This window comes from Syngnathus typhle, linkage group LG2 (assembly GCF_033458585.1).
Source record: "Syngnathus typhle isolate RoL2023-S1 ecotype Sweden linkage group LG2, RoL_Styp_1.0, whole genome shotgun sequence".
In the NCBI taxonomy this organism is placed as follows: domain Eukaryota; kingdom Metazoa; phylum Chordata; class Actinopteri; order Syngnathiformes; family Syngnathidae; genus Syngnathus; species Syngnathus typhle.
Window position 1 is genome coordinate 16,019,083 of NC_083739.1, and position 10,116 is coordinate 16,029,198.

General features: G+C 41.2%; 1 protein-coding gene across 1 annotated transcript; it reads right to left on the reverse strand.

The window, feature by feature from the left end:
- Nucleotides 1-142: 142 nt before the first annotated feature.
- On the reverse strand, nt 143-5,861 carry nsfl1c (NSFL1 (p97) cofactor (p47)). The gene is made up of 9 exons (XM_061272857.1): nt 5,705-5,861; nt 4,204-4,304; nt 3,788-3,865; nt 3,125-3,290; nt 2,937-3,032; nt 2,010-2,119; nt 1,737-1,874; nt 1,107-1,277; nt 143-1,002 (listed from the first exon to the last, which is right to left on the reverse strand). The coding sequence occupies exons 1-9, from the start codon at nt 5,804-5,806 to the stop codon at nt 840-842; spliced, it is 1,125 nt and encodes a 374-aa protein (XP_061128841.1). The 5' UTR covers nt 5,807-5,861; the 3' UTR covers nt 143-839.
- Nucleotides 5,862-10,116: the final 4,255 nt, after the last annotated feature.

Here is a 10,116-nt window from a genome sequence, read left to right on the forward strand (position 1 = left end):
ATATATATATCAGAATCCACGCAGATTAAATTGATTAATGCACTACTGCCTGATCCTGTATACAAAGGAAGCAGAAAGTCGAATATCACCCTGCGTTAAAAACCTTCCCATTTTACAGTCTGACATTAAAATGAATCCAAAAGACAGTATGGCATTTATTGTTATAATCACACTGACAATTTCCGAGTAGCAGTGGGTATTTCCCTACTTTATGGAAAACAAGAGCTCTTTACACGTTGATCGTATGAATTTATTTTCTCAGAGGTCCAAATGTATTCCCATGTTGCCCAAGGATGCATAGAAGATGTCCACCTTCCACAGCTACGAGCCAGCGTTTACAATCTACATTGTGAACTCTTTTCACTCTATAACCAGTTTGTATTAATAATAAAACAATAAGTAGCTGCGATGCCACACAAAAACAAAATCCTGCAGTCTTGCTGTGATAATCATCATACACTGTTGATCAAAAAGAGAAAATAAGAAACTAATTTGAACCAAAATAGACTTTGTTGTGGTTCGTTGGTTTGTTCCACATAAGCAACGGGAACCAGAATGTCGGGTCTATGCAGACTTGAGAACCAAATGGGATTGTGCTACTTTACTGATGGGCACCATACTGTAGATGATGCAAGGTTAGAAAACCGGCAACATCTCTTCTTCTGCAGTCAGCGTAGACAAGAGATGGATGCTAGGGAGAATCCTTTTTAGAAAATAAAAATGAGAAAATAGAGGTCCAAACAGAAGTCTGTGTCTCCTCCTCAGGGAAGGAGGGGCAGCAGGTTTCAAGGGGGGAAAGGTGGCCGCTCAAGCTTGGGCGGTGGTCTTTACCTCCAGCTTCATTGGAACCGCTGCACAATGACGGCGTTGAGGAGGTTGGCCTGCTGAAGTGTCTGGCTCTCGTCCGACAGCTCCTTGTTGGGGAAGGTGGTCATCAGGACAAACGCTCTGGCCGCCATGGTGGGCCGGGCCGCCACCACAAACTGCCGTAGATCAGACACCCTGGTGGGTGCAGAGAACCATCACAAGTTTGACCAGGCTCATTGAGCAACTATCATTTCTGCCCACGAAGCATGCAAGATTGTTTTTAATGATCTCTGTGGCACCTGTGGGTATGGTTGAATTTTTGTATCAGCCTGCCGCCATCCGCCAGTCGGATCTGTATGTTGGTGACGGGTTGGGAGGCGTCTAGGTTCACGGAGGCACTGGCCTGGGCTTCGTTCGCCGCTTGGTCCTGCTGAGAGGGGGCGGGACCAGGAACCAACACTGGGGCGGCACTAGGAGAAGAAAACGTGCACAAAACAACGATCAGAACCGAGCCACGTTAAATTGTTTCTTAATCTTTTTGCAAAGCTCTCTTTCCATTTTTCATTGGCTGGTAAAAATCTGAAAGAGGGTGTGACTTATTTATAGGAAAAAGTTTTTTTGTATTTTTAGGTTGCGATCAAAAATACACGTTGCAATGCAAAAACTCACTTGTTTCAATATTCTTTCAATGTTTAATTGGTCGAGTTTATGTGTATTAGTTAAATACGCACTTAAGTGTCTACTTGAATTTCATCTTTTTAATTTGAACGTTGTAGATGTGTTCTCCTTAGATTTATATAGTTTTGTCATTTAAATAAGTTTCTGCTCCACAAACAAATAATAATAATAATAATAAGAATAAGAAGAAGAAGAAGAGAAAAACAGATGTGATTGAAACAAAACAAAAGAAAGGAGGAATTGAATCTCACCTTCCTAATTTTTGTCCCTCTCCTCCAAAGGCTCTGAAGGCCATTTTGGGTTTGGTGAAGTCTTCATCTCTGTGGTCCTCCATGTCCAGGTTGACCTGGCCCCCACGTGAACGCTGCCTTAGCTCTAAGGGAATCTCCCTGCAGCGCGACATAACGTTCATCAAAGTGGAGCAGCATGCTGCGTGTGTGTGTGCGCCTGTATGTATGTTTTACAAATTTGCAACAATGCGTCGCAACCAAAACACGTGTTAGGTTCATTCAACAAGTGAATACCCTCTGCGGATCGCCTCAAGGAAGTGAGCGTTGGCAGGATCGTTGTAGTTCCGGAGTTCGCCCTCATCCAGACTGAAACCTGACTTCCACAGTTTCAGCACTACGTGTACCTAAACATGGTAAAAGGATGCACTGAAAATAAATGAACAATTCCATTTGAGAACATACCAAAGGCAAGTGTGTTACTGCTCTGTGAAATGTTCCCCTATTCCAGTGCTTCTCAAATAGTGGGGCGCGCCCCCCTTGGGGGGCGCGGTGCTATTCCTGGGGGGGCGCGTGTGACCCTGGGGAACAGGCTTTTTTTTTGGCAGTACTAGAATAAAGTGTAATTGCGCGTTTACTACAGCAGGGGGCAGTGGCGCTCTCATTGTTACTTCTGTCACGTTTGCGACAGTGCAACAGATTACGACTTACAAGACAAGTTAGGATAGTCACGGTGGGGAGGGGGGGCGCGAATAGTTTTCTTCTTGCTAGGGGGGGGCGTAACAGAAAATAATTGAGAAGCACTGCCCTATTCCAAAATGTGACTGAAGCTTTTATTGTTGTCTTTTTTACCAATTAGACATCTGAATAAATTGTGTTAGCATATTCAATACAAGTTTGTGTGCTTCACGTGGAAGGCATACAGTAGATTGTTAATGCTAGCATGTAGACACGATATCATTATCTGTCATTAGATCGCCTGTTTGAATTCAAAGCACGTCTCCTTCTCTGACTCACTAAGCAGTTATTCTTTGCAACCCCTCCCAGCTTTCTAGTGCCAGACATTCTAAGAAAGACTTTAATGGTAAATGGTATGCATATACATTTTGCCTTGTTCAACACGCTTTACAAAAATTAATGTGGATGGTGATTATGGTGTAGTAAGTTAATAAAAATAAAATACCAATGAAAATACAAAGAAAAATCACCATAGCGCCTACTCACATCCTGTATGGCGTTTTGATCACGTCTCCCAGCAGAAACATATGCTGACTCCTCTTCAGGAGCTGCTCCGAGCCTGTATCCACCTCCACCAAAGGCCTAAGTCATGAGAAGACAATGCAACATAAAAAATAGAATAAAAATAAAAACCTAAAATCTGAAAAACATTTTAAATGTTTCCTTCATTTTACTTTTGATCTGCTGGATTCTCCTGCCCCCTTCCCACTGCGCTCCAGGGGCACAGCACCGTGCTCTTTGGCGCCTTTGAACAAATCTTCCACCACTTCATTGGGACTCTTCTTTTTAGGAGGCCCGACAATTTGCTGCCCACTGCGTTCTGATCCGCCTGCAAAGAACCTGGAGGGAGGCACATCATAGATTACCCAAACAAAGGCTAAGCATCTCAATTAGTTCACAAAGGAAAACTTGAGTAATATATTTGTCTTTGCTGTCTTCTGCACGCTTTTTTTTTCTTTTTTTGAAAGGGTGGAAAGAGGGGTTCTCCCTTTAGTCTCCTCTTCTTGAGGTAAACTGCTTGCTTTATTTGTTGAAGGTTGGGTGATTGAGTTGGCTTTCCACTTTTTCCCCCACTGAAGTCATTGCTAACCCTACTAGGGATGAGTACTAAAGTTCGCAGTAGAGTCAGTTGGTGCTGTCGAGTACCAATTCATATGAAATCAAATAGCACCATATTTCACTAACCGAGGCAATACTTGGGAGTTGTGACCGAGAGCGAGTGGAAAGGTTGGCAATTTTCCATGGCCCGCATAAATGCAGCAAAGAACGCACACCAGTGTAATAACGTCCGTCAGTCAGTCACATGCTGAATACATTTTAGTGATTTACTGACTGACCTTTGACCTTCCTCCTCATCACTCTCTTCTTCTGCTTCGTGAATTAAGTCTCTGAATGACGTCACTCGGTGCTGAGAGCTGATGATGGTGGGAGAGACCGTTAGATAAAGTTATATCAAGTACACCCGCACAAGCTGAGGTCGGATAAAAAAATTATACAATATTTGTCTTTTCTGTTATTTAGATTTCTAGTCTGATATGTTTACACTGGCCCCACAGCGGCACATATCTGCTCTGTATCAGGTTTGTATTAACATTTGGAACAGGACTTATTCTGATCTACAATGAAAATTCTCAATGTATCAATCACTGTGATCATGTAGTGTATGTTTGATACAACTCTCAGCTTGTGCAGGTGTGCCTTACATCATGGCCCAATTAAAAAATGGCCAACATTTGTTAGAAGAAATGACAACCTCGGGACCGTGGATCTGGACATTGAGGTGCCTCCTTCGGGTGGGGGAAGTGCCACAATGTCATCATCAGTTCCGTCTTCAAAGAAACTGCCAAGTGCCAGCTGTGAAATTCAGAATTTGTTAATTCATTCAGTTAACAAATTTAGGTGTAGAACTACCTGTCTCAAGGGTCGTGAGTGGATTTGGTTCAAAGATATGACTCCAGTTTTTTGCATCTCGAGTGATATTGGGAATTCAGCAGTCATGAATATAAACGGACGGCAAGAACCCAGGTTCGATTAGTACTTGACGCGGGAGGTTGTTGGCCTATTCACCATTAGTACTTTAACTGGTTCAATGGTAGACACACTGAATATTATTTGATGCACTTTATTATTTTATTTGTTTTAATTTGTGGCATTTTATTGTAATACTTGAAAACGGTTTATAGTACATATTTGAAAGGGTATTTGTCTACTGGATATTTGTGGTTCATTTAAATTCATTTACGTATATATATGTGAATAAAATCTGTGTTATATATGCATAGGGGAAAGACAATAGAAATGGTTATTCGTTGAATGTTATTTGGAGAAAACCCTTAATGGGGATAAACTGTATTTCATTATGGCGACATTAACATTTTGACCATACCCATTCTCATTTATTAGCCCCTTGTATTTGTCTTCTTAATGCATTTGATCAAGACTGGGCATCAGGAATCCAGTGTTTCTTGTTTGGTTGCAGAAAGAAATTTGAGCGGGACATTCCTACTTACTTCAAAATACTTTCAATGATATTTTTGGAGACAATTATTTGTGAGAGTTTCTGTTCCTACCGCCTCTCTCTGTCCTGTTCAACTCAGGTCTCAGCATCAGGTATCCTGGGCACAGACAGCACTGTTTTCTTATTGGCCTATGATCGAGTTCCTTTTGACTCTGTTTACTGTAGCAGCAAGTTGCTACACCGACTTAATTAGATTCGGAAAGGAAACAACGTTGTCTAATTGTCGAGCAAGTGTTGTCGAAACTTGGATTCAAAATCAAACAATCCCAGTGGCAAGCGCTTCTCTAAGAAAGCAATTAAATACGTTTATAGAAAAATGAAATAAAAATACGTTGACAGTCTCTGTTGTGATGACTACACGATCGCCTCAGCTTTTTGACGTCATCGATATTTTAATTGCTTCACAACACTGTCAAAATAACAACGATTTGGTCGATGACTAGCTAAACAGGCTCGCGACGATCAGGAGCCACAGTTTTACGTGTAGGAGCGAAATGGGGGTGGCATTCTAAGAACAAGTGTTTTTGCAACTTTACTCGTCATCTGCTTTTTCAACAGCCGCAGGGCTGATGACAGAAAAAGACTCGCGGCTATTGTCAGTCAGTGACTTGCATAAATTACCGGCAACACACGCTAAAATTAGCCAGGTAGCTAACTCACTCGTCGCAGTTATGTTGTCTGATCTGTTTATATCTTGCAGAACATCGGAACCGAAGTTCAAGCGTAAAGCCCGTACCTGCAAATTCCAACCAGCAGACTCCAAGAAGAAGCGGGCCCTCTCCTCATCGACATCAGTAACAGCCACGAACTCCCGCACCGACTCCTCTTGGCTCGCCATTTTGGTTTGTTCGCTCAGCACCGCTTCCGCTTCCGGCTCGGAAACGAAACACAGACGTTCGTTCCTATTTGGTTGCAACCCACGCGTCGTAATAACACGTAAACAAACAGAAATAATTGGGTGCCAAACAGTGGAGTATTGCCATTTTAAGTAATAATACAATTTATTTATTAGAAGCTCATTTCTAGTGTGGTTTTTGTGTATGCTGCAATACTTTTGGCCACGAGATGGTAATGTGGGCCCACGAAGGGATAACAACCCTCGTCTCAAGGAGTCATCATAAAGATTTTTTTTTTAAATCAAAAGGTTGTGATTAATGAGGGCAGTAGCCTGGATTGTTGATTAAATTGTTTGTCTGACCATTGCTAAATGCCTTCATTTCCTCTTGTGTTTTAACAAATATGAAAAAAAAAATATTTTTTTGGAACACTCCCTTAATGCAGCACATGGATGTTATTAAAGTTTACATCTAATCCCTTCCATTAATCTTATGCCATCCCATCTCATCTCCATTTCAGATTAGGAAACTTCTTAAACAGCAATCTTCACTAATTCCACATCTCCTCACACTTTGTAATCCCTCTATCTCACCTTTCTGACACATCATAGAGAGTTAATTCCTGCTGGAAGTTCTTTATAATGCTGCAGAAGAAATCCTATCCAATGGCACAAGACTCATAAAAGGCCGAGCACGAAAAGAAGAAAATTAGCATCAAGGGGGGAAAAATAATGCATTACAGTGGTTTTAAGCAGCCGAGTTAATATTTTTCTTCCTTTTGGATATTCCACCTTCAGGGTACACATGGTGAGGTAATCGCACTCAGATACATGCCAATGAGGCAACGAAGCAGTTCAAAGAGAGGAACTTTCAATCAATAAAGCTCTTTATCTTAGCTTTAAGACAATGCCTTGGGGAGTAATAACATTTGTGTCATGACCTTAGGTTCTCTTTACCCTGGGCACAAGTTTTTGACTTTAAGTGAAACGTATTTAGAAAGGGGCGGGGAGTTTTCTAGATATTTTTGTTAGTTGTAACCTGTAACCAAAATCATAAGATAGTTAAATATTTTACTATGTGTAGTGACAATATTTGACTTTTTTCAATTGAACTACTGAAATAAAAATAAATTGAGATATGGACCTGTGTATAGTGTGCAAGCATTTAAGATGCAAAACTAGTGTAGGAGCATGCCTTCATCGGACATCATCACTGTCAACTTTCAACCTCCTCTTTCTCGGGTGTCGGTCAGTATCGTATATCTTCTCGGCCTATAGTAACACTGCTTCCTGGGGGGTCAAGGCCTTGTGTTGAGTTAACAGCGGAGCTAAAGGTCAACAGAGTTACAGGCCATTCGGTCTTGGGAGCGGAATGCCATCAGCAGAGAGTGATTTAGGAGGGTAGCTGGTGCTGTCTTCTGAAAAAAAAACAATGCTTTTACTTTGAATACAACTGGCTGACTTGTCACATTTAGCCTTCACTCTTTTATTTTCATGCAGACAAGTCACATTTTTGGATGTAATGGCTTCCTGTGTGTCTGTCACGGCTTCCTATCTGTCTGTCTGTCTGTTTACCTATGGAGCCGTCATCTTGTCAGCTGTTTTTCATCTGCTAAACAATTGAATGAATTGTTTGAATACAACTTCCTCATTATGAAAAACAGTTGTCAGAAATTGGGGGTCACAGGGCTGCCGTAGCCTATCCCAGTACAAATCGATTGATGAAATTCTTGATCAATGAGATTGTTTGAAGAGACATTCTTCGTGTATTGACACCCAAGCCTTGGCATTCCTCTGTGAAAGAACTTGCGAACATCAGTCACTAGTATATAGGAGCACAGGTGAAGCTTTTCACAATGGCTGCTGCCTTTAGGGTGACTGTCAATTTCAGGCTTAGACCAACTCTAATTACAAACTGTCAGAAACACAATACACAGTGGCACACAATACTAGGCTGTCTTACCTCATTGCTTTATGTGTCCAACACCTTGAAAAGTGCTCGACGAGTTTACCCTCAGCCACTATGGCACATTTCTCACATTTGGGTGTTAAGAGTACCACATGGATGCATGATGGCAGTCTCAATGGGTCCGCTGTGATCACCAGGCCATCTTTATATCATCCGCAAGATCTCTGAGTTACTTATCAACATACTTTGCAGAGGGTGATGGATTCCAGTGAGTCAGTTTATGCTTCTGTCATGTAGACCATGCTCGACTTCTACACTGAATTTAAAAGGAATGAGAGGAGCCACTTCTTTTGGTCGGGCAACAAGTCGGCTGTGTTCGCTCCCACAACGACGCAAATCCCCATCTCTAATTGCGTGCATCTGCAAAAATACCAGAAGAAATCTCCCCTCAGTTGGACTGCACTTTGTGCTAGACTTGTGTTGGGCATGAAAATGGGTCTCTCTCTCTCTCTCTCACTCTCTCTCTCTCTCTCTCTCTCTCTCTCTCTCTCTCTCTCTCTCTCTCTCTCTCTCTCTCTCTCTCTCTCTCTCTCTCTCTCTCTCTCTCTCTCTCTCTCTCTCTCTCTCTCTCTCTCTCTCTCTCTCTCTCTCTCTCTCTCTCTCTCTCTCTCTCTCTCTACATAAAGTGATACTGAATATAATAATGTAATTTATGTTGCATTTAACCAATTGCTTTTATTTAGACTTTTTTAGTCCTGTTGTTAATTTAGGTGAAACAAATAGAGAAAATTGTGCGCAAAAAAATAGACGAGATTTTTTTTCCTCACTTTAGCCAGCTAGGCTGGACCATGTGAGGAAGAGACACTACTGCTATCAACAGGAAAAGGCAAAGGAGGAAGAGGCTTATTTTCTCTTATCCTCGCTCTACCGGTATTTTGTGCACTTAAGTATCTCTTGGGCCAAATGGAGCAGGCTGCATCTCCATGGCAGCAGACAATCACTCCACACAGTTGGCAAAAGCAGTGACGCTTCTACATGAGGGGGGGGAAAAATTGGTGGGGCACCAACACTTTCTTTTATTGTTTGATGTTTGCTTTTTTTCCAATTTATAATGATTATGGATGGCTGGATTTACACTACACTACATGGTTCAAAACTCTTTTCCAATCATGGTGCAGCCAGCAAGGCTCTAATAGAGCTTTGAAACTTTAAATTAATTTGATTTGTATTTATTGCCTTGAATAGTTTATGTGCAAATATTGACGTAATTGTATTTTGATTCTCATTACTTGAATTTAATGTTGGGATAGGTCAGTGATAGACTACGGCGCTTTTCAATTTACGGGAAGTACAAATTTGGGTAAATGGGAATAAATCGTTATTTGCTTAAAAAAAGTATGGAATCAAATTTCTACAAATTTGTATGTAATTATCTATGTATGTAATTGTTTGTGAGAGAAGAGAAGTATTCTTTGCACTGCTTTTGCTGCCCTGTTCTAATACAGTTGCTTAAATCTTATCCGGGTCGCCTAGAGATTATTTTAGGAAATTTATCTCTAACAGACACAAACAAAGGATACCGTGAATATAATGCATACTGGAAAGAAAGAAAACACCATCTGGTGGGGCACTGCCCCCCCAACCACCCTGCCAGAGACACTGAAAGTAAAAGATGTAGCACCATTCACCGTATGGCACAATGTATTAAATAGTGGAGCGAATGATAGCATGTGTAAGTCACCATAGCATCAAAATGTTTTATGTGATATTGACTGAAGACACTAGAAAACAGCAAAACGGTTGAGTGAAAAGGATCCAATCTGCTCTCTTAACTTCCTCCTTGCAGGCTACCATAAATCTGGACATCCCCTTGCTCCATCCCAAAAGGGACATTTACTGCCACCAGCATTCTGACCCAACACCCCATCAATCCATCGCAACATAGCCTTTTTTTCACACCTTTTGTCTGTTCATGTGCCATTTTCCTCTTTCCTGTCCAGTCTGAAATACACCACACAAAGATAAAAAAAATAACTAGCAGTGGGAAGTAGAAAAAAAGTACCATACTAGCAAGTCCCTTTTTTCCCTTTTCTGCATCTACAGTATATTACGGAAATCTGAAGAAAGAAAGAAAATATAATGAATTTTCATTAGCCTCTGTTTACCATTCATGATTTCCATTCTGCGTCTCTAACAACAAGAAAGCAGATGAGAGTATTTCTAAAAATATCTCTTGTCACATAGAGGCAGGAGAAGAAGACATCAAAAGAACAAAAGCATCCTTTTAAGCGCTGGAATGTTGTAAGTGGAAAGAGTCCTTATCATTTGCATCGATATGTAAAAAGGAGTGTCATGTTATTTGGCCAGCGAAATGCGCTTCCATGCGTTTAATGAGCATACACAA

Excerpts from the sequence above, each read along its gene's own strand:
- nsfl1c (XM_061272857.1), bottom strand. The coding sequence starts at position 5,806 with ATGGCGAGCCAAGAGGAGTCGGTGCGGGAGTTCGTGGCTGTTACTGAT. Across the intron at positions 3,866-4,203 it reads TCCAGATCCACGGTCCCGAG|CTCTCAGCACCGAGTGACGT; the intron begins GTTGTCATTTCT and ends CACCATCATCAG. Across the intron at positions 1,003-1,106 it reads AAATTCAACCATACCCACAG|GGTGTCTGATCTACGGCAGT; the intron begins GTGCCACAGAGA and ends TGCACCCACCAG.